This window comes from Phycodurus eques, chromosome 19 (assembly GCF_024500275.1).
Source record: "Phycodurus eques isolate BA_2022a chromosome 19, UOR_Pequ_1.1, whole genome shotgun sequence".
Taxonomy (NCBI): domain Eukaryota; kingdom Metazoa; phylum Chordata; class Actinopteri; order Syngnathiformes; family Syngnathidae; genus Phycodurus; species Phycodurus eques.
The window spans coordinates 237,780-265,591 of record NC_084543.1 but is presented as its reverse complement, the minus strand read 5'-3'; the positions used below and the strand labels follow the sequence as shown (position 1 = coordinate 265,591).

At 51.4% G+C, this 27,812-nt stretch overlaps 3 protein-coding genes across 14 annotated transcripts; 1 reads left to right on the top strand and 2 right to left on the bottom strand.

The window, feature by feature from the left end:
- The first annotated feature begins 265 nt into the window (after positions 1-265).
- acsf2 (acyl-CoA synthetase family member 2) lies at positions 266-20,937 on the top strand. Of its 7 annotated transcripts, XM_061706068.1 has the most exons (18): positions 266-428; positions 2,550-2,745; positions 2,923-3,051; positions 3,119-3,172; positions 4,315-4,433; positions 4,498-4,660; positions 5,892-5,987; positions 6,158-6,309; positions 6,416-6,507; positions 6,881-6,957; positions 13,838-14,210; positions 14,277-14,723; positions 14,976-15,083; positions 15,670-15,821; positions 18,382-18,523; positions 19,278-19,388; positions 20,321-20,389; positions 20,527-20,937. In XM_061706068.1, exons 1-18 carry the CDS (start codon positions 346-348, stop codon positions 20,610-20,612), a joined length of 2,649 nt encoding a protein of 882 aa, XP_061562052.1. In that variant the 5' UTR covers positions 266-345; the 3' UTR covers positions 20,613-20,937. The 7 variants fall into 7 exon arrangements, with proteins under 7 accessions (XP_061562052.1, XP_061562051.1, XP_061562050.1 ...); XM_061706067.1 differs by having other exon boundaries at positions 2,598-2,745; positions 13,838-14,723; XM_061706066.1 differs by having other exon boundaries at positions 13,838-14,723.
- LOC133417876 (chondroadherin-like) lies at positions 8,385-12,625 on the bottom strand. Of its 5 annotated transcripts, none has more exons than XM_061706077.1 (3): positions 12,476-12,625; positions 10,563-10,726; positions 8,385-10,082 (listed from the first exon to the last, which is right to left on the bottom strand). In XM_061706077.1, the coding sequence occupies exons 1-3, from the start codon at positions 12,575-12,577 to the stop codon at positions 9,938-9,940; spliced, it is 411 nt and encodes a 136-aa protein (XP_061562061.1). In that variant the 5' UTR covers positions 12,578-12,625; the 3' UTR covers positions 8,385-9,937. The 5 variants fall into 5 exon arrangements, with proteins under 5 accessions (XP_061562061.1, XP_061562062.1, XP_061562058.1 ...); XM_061706078.1 differs by having other exon boundaries at positions 10,863-12,569; XM_061706074.1 differs by having other exon boundaries at positions 10,563-12,179; positions 12,430-12,569.
- Positions 20,938-21,328: 391 nt separating the features above from the next.
- On the bottom strand, positions 21,329-26,309 carry a1cf (apobec1 complementation factor). Of its 2 annotated transcripts, none has more exons than XM_061706195.1 (12): positions 26,171-26,309; positions 25,252-25,386; positions 24,860-24,990; positions 24,553-24,791; positions 24,330-24,494; positions 24,158-24,255; positions 23,951-24,091; positions 23,638-23,782; positions 22,573-22,799; positions 21,920-22,056; positions 21,573-21,718; positions 21,329-21,486 (listed from the first exon to the last, which is right to left on the bottom strand). In XM_061706195.1, the coding sequence occupies exons 1-12, from the start codon at positions 26,270-26,272 to the stop codon at positions 21,329-21,331; spliced, it is 1,824 nt and encodes a 607-aa protein (XP_061562179.1). In that variant the 5' UTR covers positions 26,273-26,309. The 2 variants fall into 2 exon arrangements, with proteins under 2 accessions (XP_061562179.1, XP_061562180.1); XM_061706196.1 differs by having other exon boundaries at positions 22,573-22,775.
- Between the last annotated feature and the right edge of the window lie 1,503 nt (positions 26,310-27,812).

Below are 27,812 nucleotides of genomic sequence, written 5' to 3'. Positions count from 1 at the left end.
ACATATATATATATATATATATATACACACATACATATACATATATATATATATATACATATACATATATACATATATATATATATATATATATATATATATATATATATATATATATATATATATATATATACATATATATATATATATATATATGGCTGTTCTTTGGGAAGCGCTAACTTTTCCCATGTTCACAAAGCAGCTCGGCGCGCCCCCTGCAGGCCGCGCGTGGAATACCGCAAGAATCCATCTGCAGCGTGAAGGGGGAGGCGTTAGGGTCCGTTTCTGTTGGTGTTGTTTTTCTCTTCTTCTTCTTCTTCTTCTTTGTGTTTCCCTGCAGCCAGCATGATCGCGAACGTGGCGTCCCGCAGGGTTTTGCTCGGGAAAACTCCTCGTGCACGCGCGTGGGCGCTTGCTGCGACCGGTCGGTGAGTTCGGCTTTCAAACGTCAACTTTTGCGCATAAATGAGCGAACGAAGGGAGAAAATTCACGCGGCGTCTGCGCGACAAACTTCGATGAGAGTTTCAGGCGATTTGCGCGCGCGCACGGGCACGCGAATGCGCGTCAACGTGAACAAGTGGAATTCGTGTTCAGCAACTGGAAGAAAATGAACATTGCGGTGAGATGAAGTTTAAAAAGAAGGAAAAAAGTGTTTCGCCAGCAGTCTGCGGGTCGAGATCGGAATCGCTTCTGTGTTGGACCACATTCCTCTTTCGACATGTTAGCAGCAGTTAGCATGGTAGCGCTCTTGAAGTTGACTGGGAAGTGGCTCCCGGTCAGTTTGTCTGCCCGGCGACCGGTCCGGGGCGTACCCCGCTTCGCTACGCTGGCGCAAGAGGGACAGACAAACCAAACCCGGTGCTGCCGTGAGGCTGGAGAAATGGCCACAAAGTCGTGTCTTGTTCAAGGACATATGTTCATCTTGGTCATTCGAGGACCTTAACATTTATTCATGGCATATGTGTTGTTTGAGGAGTCTAATTGACACGATTTGCGCATAAGTGACGGGATATCTCGGGAGTTGGTTGACATGACGATTAGAAGAAAGGTTGATGTCTTGTGCGTCCGGGAGAGCAGGTGGAAAGGCAGTAAGGCCAGAAGTTTAGGGGCAGGGTTCAAATCATTTGACCACGGTGGCGATGGGAAGAGAAACGGAGTCGGGGTTATTTTAAAGGGAGAGCGTCTCGGCGCTCAAAAGAGTGTCCGATCGAGCGATGAGGCTGAAAGTTGAAATTGAGGGGAGATTAGCGGCTATGCCCCACAGGTGCGACGCGACCTCGAGGTGACAGAGAAATTCCGCAAGGAGTTCTGGGCATCCCAGACAGCGAGAGCGTCGTGATCGGTGCAGACTGTAACGGACGTGTCGGCCAAGGAAACGGGGCTGACGAGGAAGCGACGGGGAAGTTCGGCAAAAAGGCAAAGCAACTCGGAGGGACGCATGGCGGGAGACTTTGCAAAAAGGATGGCGATGGCTTTTGTGAACACTTCCAGAAGGAACATAGGGTGACCTACAAGAGCGGCGGTAGAAGCGCGCAGGTGGATTACATCTGAGCGTATTGGTCGAAGTGGGATGACGGGCGAGAGAGCGAGAGGAAGACCAAAGAGAAGGCGTGAGGGCAGAGGAGGATGCAGGAGAGAGGCGGACATGGAGAAGGAGGATGAGGCGCTGGGGCCACCCCCAACGGGACAAGCCCAAAGGGAAAGAAGAAGAAGAAGAAGAAGAAGAAGATGCCTTCTATTGTCACTATACAAAGATTCACTTTGTCAAGTGAACTTATTGAGCCTCTGCTACGTGCGCTTGGCTATTTGTACCCGGTTTTTCCCCTTCTCTCTTAGAAAACCACACCCACAAAACTCGACATACAGTATATACAGGGGAACCTCGATTTAAAGGACTAATAGAGGGAGCGGTCGTCCGTTAAATCCCATTAACTGTGAAATTGAAGCACTTTTTTTCCTGTGGCCCAAAACAGCAGTACAGTACAAAGTTACTGTCAACGAATATAAAACCGCTTCAAAATGTTGATCCGAACTTACCTCACCGCTACATGAGAGGCGTGATTTTGACTTCAACTGGACACTATTTTTCTGCCCGTTAAAGCCAAAGTCCATGAAATCGATGTTCCAGTGTATGCACAAAGAGAGAGGAATTGTATTGGTGAGCATTTTCTGGAGTGTCGTGTTTGTGTATGATTGTTATTCGAGCGGTCCGCTTCACGTGTTTTGCGCACGGGTGCAGCGAAGCTTGTGATGCAGTTGTTGGAAGGCGGTGTGCGTTCAGGGTTACAAGTGTGCTTGGCTGCGTGCTACGATGACAAGGGAGGAGCAACACAAATACACGCGCATGAGTGCCCACGTGAGTAACAATCGGCAGTACCCGTGTAGCGCTGCGTAGCATTCGCTCGGTTAGCGGCCTGATCAATACTTGCAATAAATAACAAAATGAAAAAGAAAGCGGTCACGAGATGGCCCCCTTGAACGTTTGTGCCCGACCCCGAGTACGCGTTCCGAGAAGCGGCCCCGCTTGACTCGGCTGTCGTCGCCGCAGCGCCATCCACGTGGACGCGCCGCCGATCGTCCCCACGCTGACGAGCAGTTACGCGCACGGCACGTCGTCCTCCTCGCTGCTCGACGTCACCGTCGGCGACGCGCTCGACCGGGCGGCCGACAGGTGGCCCGACAGGGAGGCCGCCGTCTTCGTACGGGACGGCGTGCGCAAGACCTTCGCACAATTTCACCGAGACGTGAGTGCGAGTGCGAGTGCGAGTGCACGTGTGTGTCTGTGTGTGAGTGAGAGAGCGAGTGTGTGTATGCATGCACCTGTGTGTGTGTGTGTGCATTTGTGATGATGAAGTGCGTAGTTTTTGGTTAGCGTGAGTTGGCGGGTCCTCATATTTGCATATTTGCACGCGTGCGTGCAGGTGGAGCGCGCGGCGGCCGGCCTCCTGTGCCTGGGCCTGCGGCGAGGCGAGCGCCTGGGCATGTGGGGGCCCAACACGTACGAGTGGCTCCTGTTCCAGTTCGCCACGGCCAAGGCGGGCATCATCACGGTGGGAACCGGAAGCGACGCCGTCTTACTTCCCGTCGGCTCCCTCCGCTCATCTCCTCTTCCCGCAGGTCTCCGTCAACCCGGCCTATCAGGCGGAGGAGGCGGAGTTTGCACTGAGGAAGGTGAGCGGCGGCGTCACGTGAGATGTGAATGCGTGACACACGCTTGCGCGCGTGTGTGTGTGTGTGTGATTTTGGTCCATTCCTCCACACGAGCGGTCTTCAACTCTTGAAGGTTCCGTGGGCTTCTTGAGTTTCAGTTCTTTTCGTCGCTTTTCCATTGGATTCAAGTCAGGTGATTGGCTGGGCCATTCTAGCAGCTTTCATTTTTTTTCTTTGCAACCATTTGAGAGTTTCCTCGGCGGTCTGTCCTGCTGAAATGTCCACCCTCGTTTCATTTTCATCATCCTCGTAAATGGCAGCAGATTTTTGTCAAGAATCTCTCGGTACGTTACTTCCTTCGATAATGTGAAGGTCATCGAATCGGTCCTGTGTTCCTCCATCGCAGTCTGCTTTGGTGCTGGCACAAAAAAGGACAAACTCCGACTGCAACGGACAATCAAAACTGCTGAAAAAATGGTGGGTACCTCCTACCCACCCTCGAGGGCTTGCACGCTGCCAGAACTAAGACAAGAGTGTGCAAAATCCTCTTGGAGCGTCCGCATCAAAGGCTGGACTGAAAGACAGCACGGAGGTTCTAATCACGGCAGCACAAGAACTGAACCTAAACTCAAAATCAATAGAGGACAGGGTCAACTGCATCAGACAGAGAGAGAGGGTGGAAGATGGCCGGCAGGAACATCTGTACCGAATACGGAATGGAGGTCCCACAATCAAGACGGCAGACACCACCCGAGGCGGTCGAGAACGACCAGGCCGAGATCCCGTGGAACCTCCGCATCCAGACTGACAAATTAGCGGTGGCCGACCAGCCTGACATAGTGGTCGGTGGCGGGTAAACCTCAGAATGTAGCGATCCCGAGTCATGGCAACATCTGGAAAAAGGAACACGAAAAGCTGGAGAGATACCGAGGACTGCGGGAAGAACTGGAGAAAATGTGGATGGTGAAAGCAATAGCGCTGCCCGTAGCGATGGGGGCACTGGGGGCAGTAACCCCCAAGCTGGGAGGACGGCTCCAGCAGATAGCAGGAGCGACGTCCGACATCTGCGTCCGGACGAACCCTCGAGCTCCCAGGCCTCTGGCCTCTGGGAGCTTGACAGTTTTTATGTATATACTGTATATTTCTTGTGTGTGTGCACGCAGGTGGGTTGTAAAGCGGTGGTGTGTCCCGAGGCATTCAAGACCCAAAAGTACTGCGACATGTTGCGGCTCATCTGTCCTGAGATTCCGGCGTGCCCGCCCGGAGACATCCGGAGCGCCCGGTACGCGCGTTCCTACCAGCGCTCGCTCGTACGAGCGATTGCCAGTGACGCTGCCTCTCCGCAGACTTCCCGACCTTCGCTCCGTGATCGTCCTGGACAGCCGGCAGCCCGGAATGTTCCACCTGGACGACGTGATGCAGGCGGGCGACAACCGCTTCCTGCGCCGGCTGCACGAGATCGGCAAGAAATTGTTGTGCGACGATCCCGTCAACATCCTGTTCACCTCGGTAAAGCGCACGCTCACCTTTGCTCGGGACTTCCTGTACCGGGTACCTCAACGATCGTTTGGGGTACGGTCGTCTTTTGTTTTATTGTGCAGTCCAGTTGCGCGTCTCAGGTCAAGTCAGCATCGTTAGCTGATTGAATATAGCCTACCGGCGTGAGTGAGAACTAATTGTAATCCATAACAGCTGGTTTGGATTGCCTTGATGAAACAAACAAACACAATTCAGTAAACACGAGCACAAATCTTTGAATTGGTGAATCGGCGGGTGCCGAACGAGAATGTGCGGGTGTCCGCTGTGGATAAATAATACAATAAATACTTGGTTGCTGCTTGGTGGATTTGATCTATAGCGGGGGCGGTCTGGAACGTAACCTTCTCGCGATAAACGGCAGGTTACCGTGCTCGCGAAGGCCACGGCTCGAATGGGAAGAAGTTGGCCATTTGAATTCTGTTATCGATGCCGCTTATCCATCCCGTTGTCTTCTCGACTGTCAATGGGTGAGGGAATGAAACGATGTCCATGGCATATAAAGTCGTTGACGCAATTATGATTTGATGGTATCGTGATACAAAAGATCTTTCTTCTGCTTATTTTGGAAGTTTGACACATTTTCAGCTTTGCAAGTAGCCCCGCCCCGTATGTTGTTTTGGCGTGAAATAAAGACCATCTCGAGAGCATTCAGAGTTCCCGATCCAAATACGATTCTTGCGTGTGACTCGGTTTGAACGGATAAGATAGATGCAAGCCAATCAAACAAACGAGGAATCGAACAAAAACAGCCAACTGATGAATAACGGAGGATAGGTTGATAGAGTAATTGCCTGGAGATGACGCCAAAGCATTAATTTTGTCCAAATTAAACTCCTCAATGTCCTTCGACATTGTTCCTTGTCACCAAGATGGCACCGAAGCACTACATTCATCACATTGGCCTGATCACCAAAACAGCAAATAGAAATGAACGCTAACCCGCCATGTAAAAATCCCAATATAGTGATGAGCGAGTCTTCAATTAATCGTTTCAGCCCTACAATCGACGATGTAGTCCGCTATAGAGATAACTGGCGCGAGTGAAAAGCGGGTAGGGAAATGAGTGAATCCGTTCGCATTCGGAATCATTCATTGATTCCCGACTCCCTAATCACGACAATTGGACTTTTTAGGGACTATGTAAAAATCTCATAATTACCAAGTAGTTCTTTAGTGAGGTCTCCCGACGGTGTGTTGGCAGGGAACGACGGGCCGTCCCAAAGGCGCCACCCTGACGCATCACAACGTGGTCAACAACGCGTTCTTCGTGGGCAAGCGTGTCGGCTTCGACTGGCGGGTGAGCGGCAAAGCACAAACGAGGCGGCGCCTGAGAACGTTTTCCATGTTGTTTCGTTCAACGACGAAGCGCCTGAAAACGTTTTCCGATGTCGCACGCTCGTTTGACGACGAGGCGCTTGAAAACGTTTTCTGAGGCCGCCGAAGCCGTTTTTTTTTTCGCCGCCGCAGCCCGCCACGCGAGTCTGCCTCCCCGTGCCGCTCTACCACTGCTTCGGCTCGGTAGGGGGCGGCATCTGTATGGCCGTCCACGGCCTCTCGCTGGTCTTCCCTTCGCCCGAGTACAGCGGGAAAGACAACCTGGCCGCCATGCAGAGCGAGAAGTAAGACAAAGGGGAAATTCCCCTCGCCATTTGTTTAATATGCGCCCTGACATTGCCTGGCGACCCGTCCCGAGGCCGAGCGTAAAAGCATCCGTGTGGCTTTCAGGTGCACGTTCGTGTACGGCACGCCCACCATGTACGTGGACATGACAACCCAGCCCGACGTGCGCCGCTTTGACCTGTCGTCTGTTGTCGGAGGTGAGAGCCGCGCGCGACCGCTCCTTCCTGTCCCGTCGGGCATCTCGGTGGCAAAAATCCCGCTGTAGCGTTTCGGGAGTCGGGAACGAGCGAATGATTCCCGACGCACTCCCGAATCGCTACAGGGGGATTTTTTTTGTGTGACCGTTTGTCAACCGTCTAAGTCGGCTACATAAAAATCCCTCGACGGTGATTTGGGAGTCGGGAACGAGCGGATGACCGCGTTCGGAATCATTCGCTCGTTCCCGACTCGACGATGGCGTCAAAGGGTTTTGTATGGAGCGGACCTAGCGAGTGGCTCAGATGTCCACTGAAAGTCGGCGTCTCGCGATTGGGGAGTCGCGAATGAGTGAATTGATTTGCGTGTGTGCAGGCATCATCGCGGGCTCACCGTGCCCCCCTGAGCTGGTTCAGAGCGTCATGTCCGTCATGGGCATCAAGGAAGTGACGGTGAGTGCACGCGCACTTTGTCCTTTTTCCACTAGAGGGAGACAAAAAGCAGGCATTGTGTCATGAAGTTCAAGTTGTGGTCGTTCTCAAAGTTTTGTAAATGGACAAATGGGCCGCCTCATTCCCAGATAAGGTTAGAGGAATTGTTTAAATCACTAGTCAAATATATCCAACAGTTCATTTTAAAAATAAAATATTAGTCTTGTTTTTTTTAAAGTTTATAATTCATTTAATGAGAAATAATTGACCAATATTATACATTTTTAAGTAGTTTATTTGTTATTTACAGTAAATTCCTTAACAAATTCAATGGAATAAATGAATGAATGCATTTTAGGGTGGCTCGGTGGTGACTGGTTAGCACACCTGCCTCACAGTTGTGAGGTTGCGGGTTCAAATCCGGCCTGGCCTGTGTGGAATTTGCATGTTCTCCCCGTGGCCGCGTGGGTTTTCTGCGGGTACACCGGTTTCCTCCCGCATAGGTTGATTGGAGACTGTAAATTGCCCGTAGGTTTGAATGTGAGTGCGAATGGTTGGGGGTCAGGGTGCACCCTGCCTCTCGCCCACAGTCAGCTGGGACGCACGCCCGCGACCCGCCTGAGGAGAAGCGCTACAGAAAATGGATGGATGGATGAATAATGCATTTTACTTAAGCAAGTTGAAGGAGAAAATGGCTAATGCCAGAAATATTACCAAACCTTTTAAAATGGAAATACTCAGCGGGTGGGATATAAACTTTTACTTACCGCAACCCTGCGAAAAGGGTTCAAGTATTCAACTTTGCAAACATTTTAGATTTTATTGGTCATCGTTTGTTGTACATTTTTGCCTACTAATTTAGTCAACATCATACTTACACGTTTGTGCACGGTAGGTTAACTGAAGACTCTAAATTGTAGGTTTGAATGCGAGTGCGAATGGTTGTTTGTTTCTATGTGCCCTGCGATTGGCTGGCGACCAGTTCAGGGTGTACCCCGCCTCTCGCCCGAAGATAGCTGGGATAGGCTCCGGCACGCCCGCGACCCTCGTGAGGAGAAGCGGTACAGAAAATGGATGGCTGGATATGTGTGTGTGTGTGTGTGTATATATATATGTGTATATATATATATGTATATGTATATGTATATATATGTATATGTATATGTATGTATGTATATATATATATATATATATATATATATATATATATATATACATACACATACACATACACACAATGTAAACATACACCATAGACAGCAGTAACCGAAACCGAGCATAAGGCGCTGAAATAAATACAAAAAATATTTATAATAATACAAAATAAGAGGACATCATACTGGATGGCTGGCTACGTGTATTTGTCCATTTATGTATGTTTAGTATTTCTTTTTCTTTTTCTGATGATCTACTAGTCATCATTTAGTTTTTATTGTGAATTATTATTATTTTTTATTTAGCACTGAATATTTCTTATTATTGCTGGTCTGCTGATTGCCTAATTAGACTGAGTCCTGTGCTGTTGTGTCGCCCCCTGTGTCCGAGAGCTGTAATTGCAGCTGACCTGCGGAATGATCAGAGCGGGCCGAAGTGGTGAAAAGTTTTCTTTTATTGAGGCGTTGAGGGCAAATTCGTGCGGAATGAGCAACGTGACGCTGATGCGAACGTGAAGCTCGCGATGTGTGGGAAGAAGTGAGCGTCAGCAAACAAGCGGGGGACGGGAGGGGGCGCCCGCTGGGCCGGAGCGCACGGAAAAATTGGCGTGCGGCCGGAGGGAGAAGGTAAAAACGAACCCATCTGCCAGCGAGTAGGCGGTGGCGGCGGCCAGGGGTGGGAGGAAGTCACGTGCGGCACTCACGAGGAGGTCTCATGTCGTCCGCGTATACTTTCCGGCACGTCCCGAGTTCAATTCCACTAAAGGTCAAGCCAGTCCGGTCAGTGCGTGACCCGGGTTACGCAAGTCATCAGTCAAGTCGACAATTTTGCTCAGCCGCTCGCCACATTTTTGCACGTTAGCCAAGTTGCACTCGGCGTGTGCGCTTTTCTCAAGTGTACGCACCCAGTTTATCAATTGTCCATCAACCACGCTGTGTCTTGTCTCGGACTTTATCGTCTTGTCCATTAAACGCATAACCGACATGAAACTTTGAACTTGGCCCCGTCCGTCCACACGGAAACGCGTTTCAGTAGCAACGTGACAAGATTTGCCAAAAATGGCAGTCTGGCAAAATGCTGAGTCTGGTCGGAAGGCCCGCCCACCTCAACCTGTGGACCGAGATGGTTCCTAAAATGTCTCGTAAAACCTCTGTCGAGCGATCGAGTGAATGATTGCGATCGCAGTAATTGACTCCCGAGTCACGACAAAGGGACTTTCGGTGGACATTTTCGGCACTAACGAGGTCTGTTATCTAAAAATCAGGGAGTGGCTCGGTGATTCGGAATCATTCACTCACTCCCAACTCCCTCATCGCTATACAGGGACTTTTAGCTGACATTTTAGGCACCAACACGCTCTGCTGTATAAAAATCCGCAATATGGATTTTTTTTTTTTTTTTTTTTAGGCTGATGCCAATTCCGATATTTGGCAGAGTAAAATTCTGATTACCGATTAATTGGCCAGTTACTAAAAAAAAAAAAAAAATGTTGAATAAAAAAAATTCAATCAAATTTTGGTCCTTAACACTTACGACAATAAGTATTTGAATTAAAGGCCCAACATTTGACAGTTTTGGCAAACACTTGTTTGTCGAGATGGAGCCTGTGAGTTCACGTTTGAGCAGAAATCCGTCAGCTAAACCGCAAAGTTAGCGGCGCTTTTTTCCCCATTTGATCCGAAACGTAATCGTCGTAAGGCAAACGTAATCCGCTTTGGGGTTTTGTAATTGTCGTAACGTAAACGTAATCCTCTTTGGAGTTTCGTCGTCCTAACCGAGTCGCAAGTCGGAAAGTCTAACTGGAGTCGAGTCACGTGACGGCCGGGTTCCCCCACCCCCGAACCGTTCAGTGGCGTGCGGCCATCTTGGTTCTTTTGGGCTTGACCCGGCAGGCGGCGAAGGCGGCGCTGTCTCGGACCGGCTTGCCCCTCTGCGCCGGCGGCGACGCGCAGATGGCCTCCGTTCGCCTGCGGCTGTTGGCGTCCATCCACCTGCGTGCGGACACCACAAGCACAAACGCGTCCGACTCCTTACGAGACTCCGTGTCGGCGAGACGACTTGGCAAATGTACTTGCTTCCAATTACGAGTTACCCTCTTGAATTTTTCATATATGTTCGCACTAAGCTAAACGGACTCTCGTGAGGTCGAGCTAGCGTGTTGCTTAAAAAACAAAAACGAGTCATTCTCATTGTTTTGTTTTCGAATAAGCTTAGCTGGGAGTGGCAACAAACAGCTTCAAGTCTATTTTGGAAGAATTCAGTTCATTTCAGTTCACTGCCACCACAAAGCGCTCGTATCTTAAGTCAAAGCAAACAATGGGCAGAACCACGGCTCGTATCTTGAAAAACTCGTAAGTCGAGGCCTTCGTATCTCAAGGCGCCAGTGTACTTACTGGAAGTAAAAAGTGCGAGTACTTTTGCCGCCTGCGTGCGTGATGCGCTTGCGCACGCGGCTAGCGCTTAGCGCTCACCTGCGTAGCGGTGCCAGCTGGCAGGTGCACGTCCAGGGATTGTTGGCCACGGTCAGATTGGACACGCGCGACAGCTCCAAGCTCCTCGGAAGCCAGCGGAGTTTGTTGTTGTTGACGTGCAGCGACGTGAGCGCCGTCACGCCTGCGAACGCCTCGTCTGACATCTGAAACACGACGACGACATCAGAAACAGCACAAAAACACCATCGGAAACACCGCAAAAACATCAGCAGCGCCACAACGGCAACATCGGAAAGAGCACAAAAGCATCGGAAACACAACAACAACATCGGAAAACACCTCGCCGCATTTAACCATCCTTCGTCTTCAGCTTATTCAGACTTGTGGTCTTCTTCCAGGGGAACCTGATCGTTGTACAGTGCCGTAAAAAAGTATTTGCCCCATCTCAATTGTTTTTCTTTGATAGTTTCCCCACTTTAATGGCTAAGATCATCAAACAAACACAAAATGCAGTTTTTAAAAGGTGATTTTAATTATTAAGGGGGAAAAAAATATCAGCGCTACCTGGTCCTGTGTACTAAAGTACTGACCCCCTAACCCTCAGAACTGGTTGGCCCCCCTCAGCAGCAACAGTGAAATTGAGTGTTTATTAGAACTGCCACATTAGAACTTTCACATCTCTGTGGAGACACCGCAAAAAACTCTTCCTCGCAGAATTATTTGACTTCAGCAAAAAAAAAAAATTGTTTTCGAGCGAGAACGGCCTTTTGAAGGTCACGCCACCGCATTTCAATCGGATACAAGTCTGGACTTTGACTAGGCCGCTCCAAAATCTCGATTTAGTTTTTTTAAGCCATCCAGAAGTTGACTTGCAGAACCCAAGTGCGCCTCAGCTTGAGGTCACCCACTTACGGCCAAAATTCCCCTTCAGGATTTTCACGGTTCCATCAATCAGAGCAAGGCGTCCAGGTCCTGAAGTAGAAAGCAGCCCAAGACCAACACACTACCACCACCGTTCTTTTTCTGAAACGCTGCGTTACATTTACGCTAGGTGTAACAAGACACGCTCCTTCCAAAAAGTGGAACTTTCGCCTCGTCAGTTCATACAATACTCTGCCAGAAGTGTTGGGAATCATTCAGATTTGATTAGATTTTTCCTGCGAAAGTAAGACAACCTTTTATGTTCTTTGGGGTCAGCAGTGGTTTTGGCCATGGAACTGTGCTAAGGATGCCATTTTTGCCCAGTCTCTTCCTTCTTGTTGAGTCATGAACACTGACCTTAACTGAGGCAAGGGAGATCTGCAGTGCTTTAGATGCTGGACCTCCTGGATGAGTCGTCGCTGTGCTCTTGGCATCATTTTTGTAGGCCGGCCACTCGTGGAAGGTTCACCACTGTTCCATGTTTTCTCCATTTGAAGATGATGGCTCTCACTGTGGTTCGCTGGAGTCCTACAACTTTAGGAATGTCTTTGTAAGCCTTCCCAGACTGAAAGATGTCATCGATGACTTTTTTTCTCCCGTCTTTTTGGATTTCTTTGGACCGTGGCATTTTCTTGCAGCTTGTTGAGACCTTTTGGCCGGCTTGATTTTGTCAGTCAGGTTCGATTTAAGTGATTTGTTGGTTGAGCAAGTCTGGAGGTCATCAGGATTGGGTCACTAAAAATGAACCCAAAAATGTGATAAGCCACAGTGAAATCAGGATTGAACAAGTGGGGGTAATTACTTTCTCACACAGGGCCAGGAAGCTTTGAATAGTATTTTGCCTTAATAACTAAAATGACCAATTCAAAGCCGCATTTTATGTTGACTTGGCTTATCTTTGTCTGACATTGACATCGGTTTGATTATCTTAAACAAAGTAAGCGAAACTGCAAAAAAGAATCGAATTTGAGAAGCGGGGCCATACTTTTTCATGGTCACTGCACTGAATGATCTTAGGACAAGAAGCGTACTAGTAGCTCAAATGGCGTTCCGTCCGTGCGGAGGCCGTTCCAGGTCTTGGCGGCCGTGGGAAGCCTGGCGCCGTCGCCGGCTGCGTGAAAGGCTCTTCTCATCTTGTGTCAACATCCTGCCGGCCGGCCGGGCGCTAAAAGCTTCGGCTAGGTGCGAGAGCGACTCTTTGGAAATTTCCACTGGAGGGAGGGAGGGAGGGAGGGAGGGAGGGAGACCCCCCCCTCCCACACCCACACACACACTGTAGACAACTTGTTTGGGAAGCGCGCAATGACGTGTCCGCCCGCCCGCCCGCCCGCTAGAAAGCCAAACCGACTCTCACAACTAACTATCGTTATGTAATATCTGTCTCTCTACCATTTGATCAGTAACGGTAAAGACGTGGATGGATTTCCTTTTGAAAATCAATGCTTGATTGATGAATTCATGATTTGCTACATTTTCCGCAGATGCTAATGCCATCTTCGGATCACTCGGCTTTTTCTCCTCTTGCTCATTTCGCCTTTTCCATGAAAACGAACATAAACGCATCTTTCAGTGTCCAAAGAGTTGCGCATTTTGCTTCTTTTCCAAATGTCACTCAAGCTGTCTTTAGCGTTAACGCCAGTGGAGAGAGCCCCATGATGTTGTATACAAATGCACCAGAGGAATCTGTGATGTGGCAGCCATTTTTCATTCACACAATAGCTGACAGCAAAATAAATGCTGTTATTTCTGAGATATGAATGAATAAGTATGAACTTGTCAAAGTTTCGCAAGTATCGCGTGTCTTTACCGTCATTACGGTTGAGTGTGAGAGTGTAGTGGCTTTAATGAGTCGTCGAGATGATTTGTGCACTTGTATCCGCAGAGTTTGAAAGGGAGCCACGCAGCATCTTGCACTTTTGTATTTACGGTTATAAAAAGAAGCGTATTTCAGCCAATATGAATGGGTGCAATTTCGAATCATAAACAACTTTTGGAAGAGGTACAATTTTAAGCATTTACACATACAAAGCCAAGGCATCATAAAAGAAATTGGGAAATTATTGGTATTTTTTGTTTTCCTGCTATTGATCAAATGATATGAAAATGACCCGAATACTTGTATGGATACTAGTCCCCAAAAAGTTGTATTGACCGTCCCGAAAAGAACAGCTCCATTGAGCAAGAAATATGAATTAGATGCACTTCATTTCTTTTAGTGGGCCCGAAAAAACGATGCGTCGAACCTGAGCGGGGCCCCGGGTGTTGAGTTTGACACCGGTGCTCTACAAAAATGCAAACAGGCCTTTTGCCCATTTTCCCGGCCGCAGTAGCGCACACGGCGAGCGAGGCTTTCCGCGGCCCCCACTGACCTTCTCCAGGCCCATGTGGTCCAGGTGGAGCTTCTCCACGTAGCGGCCGAAGCTGCGGAAGGCGCGGTCCGGGATGCTCTTCATGGGGTTCCTGCCCAGCGCCAGCTCTTCCACCACGCGCAGTTTGCTCATGGCGGCGGCGGGATAGGCAGCCAGCTCGTTGCGGTCCAGGTGAAGCGCGGCCAGGTTCTCCACGTCGTCCAGGGACCCGGCGTTGAGCGCGCTCAGCTCGTTGCCGCTGAGGTGCAGCCAGCGCAGGTCCTTGGCGCCGGCGAAGGTGCCGGCACGGAGCTGGCGCAGCTTGTTGTCGTCCAGACGCAGCACGAAAAGGTTGACCAGAGGCGAGAAGATCCCTTTGGCCAGCTCGCCGATGCGGTTGTGGTCCAGGTGGAGGTAGGTGAGCCGGGTCAGGTCTCGGAAGGCGTCGGGTTGGATGCTGCTGATGTGGTTGTGCGACAGGTAGAGGTAGACCAGCTGGGTCAGGCCCTTGAAGGCGTTGGCGGCGATGCGGCGCAGCTGGCAGCGCTGCATGTGCAGCGACACCAGGCCGCCGCTCTCCCCGAAGGCGGCGCTCGGAACGACGCCCAGGGGGTTCCTCTGCAGGTTGAGCAGCCGCGTGGATTCGGACACGCGCGGGATCTTCTTCAGGCCCGCGCCGTCGCAGATGACGTGCTGCAGGTCGCCGTGGCAGCGGCACGGGGCCGGGCACTGGCCGGGCGCCCCCCCGACCATCAGGACGCTCCCCAACAGCAGCAGGCAGCCGACGCGGCGCATGTCTCGTCCTCGCGCGCAGTGAGCGGGCTGCTGCCGGGCCGCGGGGAAAAGGCGGGTGGGCGGCGGCCACGCTCCGGGGGGACGTCCCCCCTCGCCAGAACACTCGCCGCTATTGTTTGGCTCCCGCCCGGGAAAGGTAAATATGTGGATGCGTCTTGCAGCGGCGCGAGGAGGAAGTTTGTCTGCTGCCGGCTGAGCTTTTGAGCTCAAATGGCCTCCGCGTGTTCCAAACATTCCTCTGGCGAGCGCAACGCTTCTGTCAGGAATGCGGAGTCGACTCGACACTTCTGCTACTTGCTCGCGAACGTCGTCGTCCCTCTCGAGCTCTCGCTCAAACTTGCCGCGGCGCTAATTAGCGATGCGCTAACGTGCGACCTGTAATCGACAGATCGGCTACGGCGCTACAGAGAACAGCCCTGTCACCTTTTGTGGCTCGCCGCTGGACAACCTGCACAGGAAGTGCGAGACGGTCGGATACATCATGGACCACACCGAGGTTCGTCGCGACACGATCCGGTCTCGGATCGTCACTCGACACCGTCGCCCGACACCGGTCTCCTGTCACTAGTTACTTTTCACCTGACTCCAGACACCTCCAGTCATCCGACACTTGTACCCCGATACCAGTCACCTGACACGAGTTACCTGCTACCCGTCACCCGACACTAGTCACTTGATACCAGGCACTAGTTACCCGTCACCAAATACCAGCCACCTGCTACGTGTCACAAGTCACCCAACACGAGGAACCTGTCACTCTCTACCGGTCAACTGATACCACTCACTTGACACCAGTCACCTGACACTAGTTACCCGTCACCTGTCATCAGTCACCTGTCGTGAATTACCGAAGCCGACGGCACTCACTTGACACCGGTCAATAGTTACCCGTCACCAGTCACCCCTGACCCGTCACCTTGACGACTGACAGCAGTTACCATCACCTGACGCCCGATACCTACCACGACTTACCCGTCACCTGCGACCGGTCTGTGACCTGTTGGTGTCGATCGGGATGAATCGGGAATAAAGCAAACGGATTTGAGTGTTTGTGGACTGAAAGGTTGCGGGCGTGTCCGCAGGCCAAAATCGTGAACCCGTCCAGCGGCCGGCCGGTTCCTTTGGGTTCGTCCGGCGAGATCCTGATCCGAGGATATTGCGTCATGTCGGAGTACTGGAACGACCCGGACAAAACCGACGAGTGCATCGGAAAAGACGGCTGGTACAAGACCGGGTGAGTCTTCTGGTCGCGGCCACGCCCATCCTTCGTCGTCACCTCTCAACTGAAGCGCTCTCTCGCGCGACACTGAAATGCTCAAGAGAACTGTGAGAGCGTGCGGCAGTGTGTGAGTGTTTGTAGTGTGTGAGAGCGTTACAGTAGTGAGCGCGAGAGCGTTTGAGTAGCGTGCGAGTGTTGCAACGGTGGGTGAATCGCCTCCGTGACGTTGCGTCATATGCTTTGTTGAAAAAGTCTTTTTTCACCTTTTGCGACCTTCTAATCACAAAATCGAATGCATTTCGTTGACATTTGATGTGATCGACCGCCACAAAGTAGCACATAATTGTAAAATGGCGTAGCGCGCACACTGAGCTAAAAAAGAAGGGGTCAGACATGAAGGGGGATGTGAAGCGGAGGACGGTGGGCACTTGTGGGCCCAAAACAGGCGGAAGAACCGGCATGGAGGGCCTCACCCCGTCCGAGGAGAGAGTAGTTGCAATGGTGGGTGACGCTGCTCTCTCAGGGGTGCTGGGAGCACATGTGGCTGACTCTGATTACCCCACGAGGTTCATTCCGTCCATTTTCCTCCGCTTATCCGAGGTCGGGTCGCGGGGGGCGGCGGCCTCAGCGGGGAAGCGCGGACCTCCCTCTCCCCGGCCGCTTCCTCCAGCTCTTCCGGGGGGATCCCGAGGCGTCTCCCGGGACGGCCGAGAGACAGCCGGTCACGACGCGACCACAAAGTCGATCATCGAACGGCGACCTCGGGTGTCCCGGTGCACGTGTGGACACCCTTCCGCTCGAACACGGTGTTCGTTATGGACAATCCGTGACGAGCACAGAAGTCCAATAACGGAACACCGCTCGGGTTCTGATCGGGGGGGCCGTTCCTCCCAATCGCGCCCTTCCAGGTCTCACTGTCATTGCCCGCGTGAGCATTGAAGTCCCCCAGCGGGAACGCTTCTCCGGCACCCCCTCCGAGGACTCCGAAAAGGGTGGGTCCTCTGAACTGCTGTTTGGCGCATAGGCACGAACGACATTCAGGACCCGTCCCCCCGCCCGAAGGCGGAGGGAGGCTACCCTCTCGTCCACCGGGGCGAAGCCCGACGTACGGGCGGCGAGCCGGGAGGCAATAAGTATACCCGCACCTCCTCGGCGCCTCTCGCCGTGGGCGACTCCAGAGCGGAAGAGAGTCCGACCCCTCTCGAGAGGACCGGTTCCAGAGCCCGAGCCGTGTGTGGAGGCGAGTCCGACGATATCTCGTCGGAACTTCCGGACCTCGCACGCCAGCTCGGGCTCCTTCCCTGCCAGAGAGGTGACGTTCCACGTCCCTAGAGCCGGCTTCTGTCGCCGGGGATCGGATCGCCGAGGTCCCCGCCTCCGGCCGCCGCCCGGCTCGCGCCGCATCCGACCCCAATGGCCCCTCCCGCGGGAAGGGGGGCCCGCGTTACGGGTGCAGGCCCGGCCACCGGGCGCTCGCCTCCGGGGGGGGGGGGGGGGGCCCCGGTGACCCGTGTCCGGCCAAGGCAAAACGCGATCCAATGATTGTTCTCTTCATACCGTGTATTTTTAGAACTCCCAACAAATGCGTTCATACAGTAACCTACACTCAGTCCTATGAGAGAAAGGTTCATGCGTAAATGTTGTATGTATGCTATTCGTAATAAATCTTTTGAATTCAAATAGAAGCACATCAGCATATCAAAGAGGATAACGCAAACGTCGACTCCTGTTTGATTACTCCGTTTATTATTTTCATACACAGGAGAGGACACAACACTGAAAAAAATTCAGTCAATCCTTTGAATTGACTTAACTTGAACATGTACGTTGGTTAATTATTGATTACAATTTTTTTTTTTTTTTTAGGAGAAGAGGGGTAAATGATGTCATTTTAACACATTTGAATCATGTGCAACCGATGTCCATGTTCAAATGAAGTAAATTCAAAGGACTTTTTTTTTTTTTTTTTCAGTGCATGTGCTGGAGTCACAAGAAGCGATTGTGAGGGCAATAGGCGGCATAAACCATCGCCTCGATCAAGTGATAGGTGTCCTCGCAAATATCATGAAATACAGCGGTGAACAAATGCATCGTGAGTCCTCGCCTCGATGACATTGTTGAAATCAAATGTTGCCGGCCATGAATCGTGCATCAGTGCTGTGCAGATTCGAACGGTTTCCCAGCTTCACCTCGATGTGCCGCCAAAGCAGCAACAGCTGCAGAAACGCGCGCACGCCAGCCGGGAAGTCGGCGTGAGGCACCGCACGTTTCCACGCTCACTTCGCTCTTGATTCATCTGAACTTTGCTGGGAAAAAGAACGGAGGCCACGTTTTTGTGCTTACGTGCGTTTTGTACTCGGGGCCCCAGAACTGGCTTCACATTTTGAAAGTATAATATCTCTTCCACTTCACAATTATGGCCTACTTTGTGTAGTTCAATCAAATAAAATCTCCATTGAAATAACAGAAAAACAAACGTAGTGGCAGAATGTCCAAAAAAACGTTTTCCGTGCACTGTCAGTGTCCCACCACGCCGCCGCCGCACATACTCAACTGCACGCGCACGCATCTTCAGGGACATCGGCCGCCTGGATGCGTTCGGCTACTGCCGCGTCGAAGGTCGCATCAAGGATCTCATCATCAGAGGAGGCGAAAACGTTTACCCGGCAGAAATCGAGCAGTTCCTGCACACGCACCCCAAAGTCAAAGAAGTGCAGGTGAGTGCGCACGCACGTGCCGCCTCCAAAACGCAAACACACACACGAGGATTTGTCAAATCGTAAAAGATGCTTTGTCTGTCACATGAAGATATGAAACAGCGGCGGTCGTACTGTGCGCGCTGCGCTCCGATAATCTCGACACACAAAGATTGGAGAATTGTAGACGTAGGATCTAGTCCGCCAAGACGCAAATCTCACACGATCAAACGCGATCTAACAAGAACAAAGAAGAAGTAAAAGTATAGCAACGAAATGTCAACGAGGGCGCACCAGAGGAGGAAAGGAAAAATCCCAAAGTCAAAAAAAAACCCAAACCGATTGCAGAATTGTTAAAGAAGCACTCTCGGGCTTCCCACAGCTCCACGAGCTGGTCCTCTGGACTCTGGACTTTGGGTGAACTGTGTTAGTTCACTGCTGCGCTTGATTTCGAAGGCCTGATTTGATAACTTGGCTACTGGCCGGATAGGTGGCGCCGATGTTTCCCAAGTGGGTCGGACATGTTTGTTTGTATCACTTATTACCATTTTATTACTTCTTCTCGACTGGCTACATTCCGTTTCACCTCACAATTTGAAGATCTTTGGTGGTAAATATTGACCACGTTTAATATTTAAGATTGTCAAATCCACTGTTAGCACACCTCGGACCGCACGCTCATCGTATAGGATCCCTGAATGTCTTTGCGTGTATCGGGCTTGAGTGTCTCTATCTGTTGTTTGTGTGTGTGTGTGTGGGGGTGGCGGGGGGGCAGGTGGTGGGCGTGGAGGACGCCCGCATGAGCGAGGAGATTTGCGCCTGCATCAAAGTGAAGGACGGACAGCAGTTAACCGAGGACGACGTCAAGACTTTCTGCAGAGGAAAGGTTAGCTTCACTAGCATCAACTTGCATTAGCATAGCATAGACAACAGGATGTCGGATTTTTTTTTTTTCCAACGACACATTAACACATAAGACCTTTAAAGATAATTACGTTCGAACAAACATGCAAAATTTTTTTGTTTTTTTAGCCGTTTTCTTTCTCTCTCGTATTGTAAAACAGTCGGATGTTATGCCTGTAATTCATATTTTCATTGTTGTAAGCGGTAAGAGACCCCATAAAAGTTATTTTTTAAAAGAATCAGCCTATTAGTCGACGATAAAAATAGTTGTAATTTGTATTTTGACGAAAATAGAACTTCATAACATATTGTACTTTACAAAAACATACAGCATTTTATGCAGCAGGCAATCCTATTCCAGCAGGGCGTGTCCTGCCTAGAACTCAAGCCGGATTCTTAATAACGCTTCATTGAGACGGCTCAACTCATCGGTCCAGCACCAATATTCGTCGTTCTTCGCAGAGGATAAAGAATATATGTCACGAGTAGCCCAGGGTCCTAGTAAATAGCAACGTAGATGCTGTTTACATTAGCATTAAGCTAGCAGACTGAAAGGCTAAGCTATGTGCTTATTTTAAAGACACGACGTGTAATTTTTTTTCTTTTATGTTTAGTTTTTGCGTAAACGTCAGCTAGGAGTGGCAACAAACAGCTTGATGGGATCTTTTTGGAACAGTTCTCGACGATCTGCCCAGCTGCTGCTTGTTGTTTGCGCTTGCAAATCCAAGCAAACGATCGTCCCGACGACGGCTCGTATCTGAAAAAGTCAAGTCGGCGGCATCGTACGCCGGCGCTGCGCAGCATCGAGCTCGCCGGTTCGCATAGCATGCGTTAGCGTAGCCTCGAGCGCGTCGGCGTATCGGGCGACCGGTGGTTGTGGCGTGATGCGTGGCGCTTGTTGTTTATCTGTGGCAGATTTCTCACTTCAAGATTCCGCGCTACGTGGTGTTCGTCGGCAGCTTTCCGCTCACCGTCACCGGAAAGGTAAGCCTGACGCCGCGCCCGCACCGCCGCCAATCGTGGGAGGGACACGAGTGACAAAAGGAAACAAGGAAAGCAAACAAGGGCACAAGGAAGCGGGCCGGCGTTCTCGGTACCTGAGCGGCCGCTTCCCCTTTCAGGTCCAGAAACGGGAACTGCGTCTGCAGGTCGAGGAGCAGCTGGGACTCGGGAAGGCCAAGTGAGCGTCTTTCACGTCAAAACGTGATCTCCGCGTGACAGCTGTCAATCATCTTGCCCATCGAGAATAAATCAATGTGAATGCCAAACATCCTCAAGTTACTCCAGTCGTGATTTGAACGCCAACCTGTTACTAGTTTGCTGTCACCTGTCACTAGTTACCTATCACCACTCACTGTACACCAGCTAGCTGTCACCTTGCACTAGTTGGCACTTGGCTGGCACTTGTCACCAATTATCTGACACCAGACACTAGGTAGCTGTCATTTGTTACCCGTCACTAGTTAGTTGTCACCTGACAGCTGTCCCCTGTCGCCAGTTAGCTGTCATATGTAAACTGTTACCAGTAAGCTGCCATCTATTTGTCATCTAACACCAGTTAGCTGTAACTTGTCACTTGTTATTATTCGCTGTCATGATGATGATGACGAAAGATGCGACTGCTCGTCATGTTTGCGTTCAGAGGTAGACAGAAGACAGGAAGTAGGTTGTGTGGCGTGCTATCAAAATAAAGCTTTAATACTGTCAAGGTGAAGATGAGGCACGAGCTGATCAGCTTCTTCACAAAATCACGGAGCAAAGTCGGAAAGAAAAATGTCCTGGGAATGGGGAAGAAAAGCAACGAAAAGACCAAGGTCAATCGTATTTGGGTGCAGGACGGAAACCACCGAGCGTGGAAGAAAGAAACCAGCAGAAATCAAAGCACTTCCCGATTCCGCGCCTTCACAATAAAAGCGGCGCCGGTCAAAACACGCCGTATGCGTCGCTGTGTCGCGCCGCAATAGCGAAGGCGGGGTAGGCCTCGTAGGCGCCGTACGCGGCGACCACGTCCTGGCCCAAAGAGACAGCCTGCTTCAGCTGAGAGGCCACGCCCCCCTGCGCCGGGCAAGCCAAAGCGTAACCTGGAAGACACGGAGCGCATCTTCACTTTCCGTCCTCGGCGTGCCCGGTGCCTGCCGGCGTCTGCTGGGTACGGACCTTCACATACCTGGGAAGGCCACCGCGGCCAGGGTGGCGTCCGGGGCGGGCCCGGCGCCCTCGGAGGGCAGCCCCAGCGTGCGCAGCGTGTGCTCGGCCGCGTGCGCCCTGGCTTCGTCCACGGCGGCGCTCAGCTTGGTCGGCGTGAACGGGAGCCTGCGGGCGGGCGGGCGGGCGGGACAACGTGGCGCTCTTACTCATACGGTACGTCTAGCGACCTTACGGGCTGGCCGAGCCTGGGCCTTTCTGCGTCGCCGCAAACGCGCTTTGCTTTTTCTTCGGGTGCTCCGGCAAACGTGCAACGCCCCGCGGGCGGGCCGGTGCCCGGTGCGGCGGCCGGGCGGCGGCGGTGCTTACCCGTTGGGGTTGTGCGTGGCGAGTGCGGGGATGGTGACCATGTAGAGGAACAGCTGGCGCTGGTCGGGTCCGATGGCCGAGTGCAGCTGGTACACTGGCGCCCCCCAGCTGTTTTTCTCGCACAACTCCTCAAGAACCTGCACACACACCGGTCAGACAGCGGGTCTCAGGAAGATTGCGCGTGCGTGTGCGTGCATACGTCTGTACGTACGGATATTGTTTATGCGTGTGTTGTGCGCGTGTTTCTGCGAGCGTGTTTCTTGTTTGCGTGTGCATGCATATGTTGTGTGTGTGTTGTTAGTGTATGTATATTGTGTGTTTTGGGGCGGGGGGGTATTGAATGTGTCTGTGTATGTGTTGTGTGTTTGCGTGTGACTGAAATGTGAGTGTGTGCGTGTGTATGTAGAGTGTGTTGTGTGTCCGCGTATGTATAGTGTGTGTGTGTGTGTCTGCATATGTTTTTTGTGTGCAAGTGTGTTTCATGAGTGTGTGTTGTGGGTGTGTGTTTCTGAGTGTGTTGTATGTGTACCGTGTGTGTGTGCATGCACCTGTGTCCATGTGCTATGTGTGTGCGTGCGTATCTACGTGTTGCGTGCGCGCTTGTGTCGTAAGCACATCCCCTCGCTCGGGTCCCGCGTATGCGCGGCCGTTACCTGCGGCGCCGGCTTGGGCCCGGCGGACTTCAGGCCGCCGCCGACCGGCGTCACGGGCGTCAGCTCCGTGCCGGGCAGGAGGTCGTACAGCTTGTCGTCGCCCCTCTTGGGGGCGCCGGCCTGGCGGCACGCGCTCGCGCCGCCCCCCGCCGCCGCGTAGGTGAGGTAGCCCCGCCCGCCCAGCCCGCGTACCCCCGCCGCCCCTACAGGCACACTCATGTAAACTTCTACAGGAGAAACCAACCACATCAGCTCGAATCAGCCGCAATCACGAGCAACTGTGATGACACGCATGCGCACACACACGCAGGCAGTCTTCCCAGCATTCCTGTTGATTCTAAACTCCTACTGGACGTCGAAACAGCAGCCCAGGTGGAACCTTTGCCGGCCCACAAGCTCTTCTCGCAAGTAATCTTCCGTAAATGCGCCTTTTAAGGCCCGGTACACACATCGAGATCACGGGTCTGTTTTTGTCCGGATTTTGCTCTTGCCGACCACGGACGGCAAACGGCACGCTCTCGTCTGTCTTCTAAGACGATCGTGAGCTCCGAGGTGCGTTCGTCCCGATAATCGTGTCCCAAACGAGTCGGGCCGACAATCTTAAATATTGAAGGCCTTCGATATTCACCAACAAAAGTCTTGACTCGTGTGGGGAAAGCCGACTGTTACTGCGGAAATATTCGGCAAAACGGGTCTTAAGCGATCCCTCTCGGCTCGGCCGAAAGGCGAACTGGGCCGTGACTGTCACAGAGACTCGCAGAAACGTTTGTCCGGAGACCCCAGCCCTAAAGAAAATACAATTTGAACAATCGCGTCGTCAAACCTAGTCACGCTCGGTAGCGTAGCGTACACAGGAAGTCAGCTATCCGGCGGCTATTTTCGGGTTCGGTCACGTGACATAGCGGATCGTGACGAAGAACGGGATGTAGCCAATCAAGAAGCGAGCCGACTGACGACGGAGGAAGCGGCTCCTATAACACGTAGCGGAGAGCGCGCATCAGACGTCCAGTAGTCGTCGTTTGATTGACACTGTACACATGAAGAAAAGTCAAGGCGACCTCTGACCTCGAACAGAAGGCGTCCTGAACAGGCCGCGACTTGCGACGAGACCTTTGGCGGGTGGGAAGCGGAAGTGGGGCGGGGCGGCGGCGTACGCGTGCGGGGCGTAGAACACCGGCGCCCCGAGGTAGGCCAGCGTGGGGTCGTACACCTGAGGGGCGTTGGAGACAAAACTCTTGGTCACGATGCAAACAGAAAGGCAACTGCCCCCGAAGTCAAACCAGCCGAGTCCAGTTCCCCGAAACTCAAACAACTCTTAAAAAGTCCAATGCCACAATATATCAAATGCATTCTTCTTCTTGTTATTATTGTCGGGCACCTGTCCCAGGGTCAGGCCTGCGTAGTCGTCGTGCAGCAGCAGCGAGCTTCCTCGTCCTCCCGTCCCTCGCGTGTAGCGCACGTAGCTGTCCTTGTCCACCGGCTTCGCCAGCGTCACCTCGATGGGCGACCCGTCCAACACCTGGGAACGCCGCGCGCATGTGAGACCGTGCGCGCCCACGCGCGCGCGTGCGAGCGTCGCCGTCACCTTCCCGTCGAGGGCCTTCATGGCGTCGATGGCGTCGTCGCGGTGCGTGAAGTGGACGAAGGCGTAGTCTCGGATCTTCTTCACTCTCTCCACCGCACCTGCGGCACACGCTCGTCAGGCGAACGCTCGCGTTCGTCGCGCCGACGCTGACGCTGTGGCTCACGGCGGTCACCTGTTTTGATGCCGTCGAACTCCTTGTGGATGTTCTCCTCGCTGGTGTGCAGCATGAGGTTCCTGACGTAGAGAATCTTGACGGTCGCCATGGTGTCCTCGTCCACCTCCACCTCAGGCTCCGCCCAGTCGACCGCGATGCCGTGACCCCACAGCTGGATGCGGCCTGAGGCGACGCGGGAAGTCACGGCCCCGCGACCGGGAAGTGTCCACGTGCGTGTTACCTGGCAACAGCTTCCGGCGCGCCATGGCCGCCGCCCGGTGGCTGTCGTACTCGACGAAGGCGAATCCCCGGTTTTTGCTTTTGTCGGCCGCGCTGGGGTAGACGATGACGTCGACCGCGCCGTCCGTCACCTTGCGCATCTCGGCCAGGATCTCGTCGCGCTTTTTGCTCTTCGGGATGCCGCCCACGAACAGTCGGCAGTTGTCCACGCTGGCGCACACGCCCAACAGGCGCCCGCTCCTGGGGGGTCGGGGGCAGGGTCAGACGCGCGATCGACAGACGCCCACCCGGACGTTGGCTGCGGTCACCTGATCTCGTAGTTGTTGAGCTGCTTCATGGCCGCTCGCGCTTCTCGTTTGCTGGCGAAGGTGACGAAGGCGTAGCCGCGGTTGTTGCCGTTGAAGTCCATCATCATCCTCACCTCGAAGATCTGACCGAACTGACGCGAGACCACCGAAGGTCGACAGAGAGAAAGAACACATACTCATGCTACGCATACACGCGCACACACGTATAGAACACACACACACCACAAACCAAAAACTCACAGAGACGTAGGCAACACGCACGGAAACATTCGGACTATCTCACACACACACACACACACACCCACACACACTTGACTCATGCCAAACACACGCACACACACACCAACACAACACCATGCAACACGTCCACCCCCCGTAAGATGGCGTCCCACCTTCTCGCAGAGCGGCACGAGCTCGTCCTCGAAGAGATCTCGTGGGAGTTTACCCACAAAGATTTCGCTCCCTCTTTCCGGGGGGGGCCCGTCCCAGCCGGGCGGGGGGCCGCCATAGCGGCGCTGGCCGTTCTCCTGCCGCATGTTAGCGTGTTATCACATTAGCATGTTTTTAAATCTAATTTACAGAACACTTTTCATATATTAAAATGCAACACAAATTCTGACACAGAGATAAAAGCAGACAATTAAAACAGCAAGAAATATACACACACCCAACCCTTCCGTCACCACATACAAAGGCAAAACGCGCCCACACGGGCACACGCACGGCACATATTGACGAATAGTGTCGAGACACGGCACGGCACTGAGGATCCACGTGAGGCAAGACAACGTGGGAGCCATCCACACCCAGAGGGGCCACAGCCCGCACCCACAGAGGATGCCGCCACAGAGACCGGCACGACCCCGGGAGACCGGGTGGACTCTTCGCATTGTGCGGCGCCCCCTGATCCCCGGCCACGGAGAAACTGCACGACGGTATCCCCGTGGGCACGCAGAACACACCTCCCGGAGTGGAGGCTCCCATGTTAAACTTTCAAAAACTAAAACGCCGTAACACAGGATAAAAACTGAAGGACAACTGGAGATACAATAAAATAGGCTCAAAATAATGAATAGCTCAATGAATAATGAAATAATAAATAATCCGTGTTAGCCTAAGAGAGAAATGGGCGGACTCTTGCTATGTTTCTAAAATGGTAAAACCCAATCTTGGTTACATTCCAGATTTGTGGAATAAACGTAAACTTAGAGTCAAAAGACCTAGACCTAAGATTGACCCTTGGGGCACCCCACACTCAATTTCATATGGAGCACGTTGGCATGTCAATGCGGACGGACACGCCAACTTTACCTGCTGGAGGCGGTACCCCGTCCTCTGCACCAGCGCCCTCAGCCCCGCTTCCTTCTGCGCCCCCACTAGTCCCTCCCCTCCTACCTTTTGATTGGTTTCCATTGGCTTTGATTGACAGCTTGATAAATCAAGGAAATTAGCAGAGCTCACTGGATCACCAGGAAGACGAGGAGGAAGAGCAGAAGGACGAGGGAGATAAAAAGAAAACAAAAACAAAAAAGGTTAGATGGCTGCAGCTCAAACTTTGAGTGTGAAAGTGTATGGACTTTATGTGATGTATGTGGACTTGTGTGTATTTGGTGTGTGTGTGTGTGTGTGAAGTCAAAGGTCATGAGAAGAAACAGTTCATGTCACCCTGAGATGACCAATCAGCAGCATTTGTCTCAGAGGCGTCGCTCACCCGCTTGCTTGTTGTTATTTTGGATTTGTTTGTTTTCATGATTGCTTATCACTTATAATAATAACAATAATAATAATAACAACAATAAGACATAGATTGTAATGCCTTTCAAGAGACCCAAGGACTCTTAAATTTAGTTGTTTTTTTTTTTGCTGGAAACATTTCTACAGCAGCAACCAGAAGAAGGAAAAGGACGTATCCTGATTTCTTTGGAATTCTCACAACAACTTTAGATTCAATTTGAATTGTCCGTATGAAACTGCACACTTAGCATGTTAGCCGCTTCACACGCGCGCCCTCCTGCCTTGTTTGCCCTCCTACGACTGAATGACCCGTTTTCATCTATTCTATCGATTTCTACATATACAAACATATACAAATATATAAACGTATAAGAGTTTGATGTTTGGTCGACTTTTTTCTTTTTAGGGAGAAACACAAAAACTCACCTGAGCAATTTCAGAGATCACCTCCCTCCACTCAGACTTGTCTCATTCTGACCATTCTGTGTGTGTGTGTGTGTGTGTGTGTGTGTGTGCGTGCGTGTGTGTGCGCACGCACGCATGTGTGATCACATCATATCAAACTCCAAAGGTTCACTGTCTTGGTGTTAGCTTTACAAGTCACCATTAATGTTTAACCTGCTGCTATCAATGTGTTCGCACACACACACACACACACACACACACACGGAAAGAGAGCCAGAGTTGTTATTGTCAGTAAAGGAAATCATTTGCTTGTGCAGACTTCATTAGTTTAATGAAATTGTGTTGCTGAGAAAAAATATTTATTTTCTTCCATTCTGTTCATTCCAGGGGTCTTCAAAGTACGGTCATGGGGCCATATACGGTGAGGGTTGTTTGGGGCGGGGGGACGTTCCGTTCTCCAGTCCACCGATCATTTACAATATTTGGTACAGTAATTGAGCTGCCCCCCCAAAATTGGTCAATTAAAATGTATTATTTTTTATTTCTTCATTTATCTCGTTAAACGATTAGTTCATTCATTCTTTGTAAATAATAATAGTAAGATAAACAATTTTACATTCATTTTACTTTAAATGTATTTTATCAAATAGTGCTACATTTATTGAGTAAAAATAAAATCTAATTTTACATGTACAATTAACTATATTTTATTTATTAGCATACTGCAGTAATTAATTATAATTCCATGAATTATAAATATATCTTAAAATGAGAAATAATTATTTATTCCCAAAAATATGTTTTATAATTTACA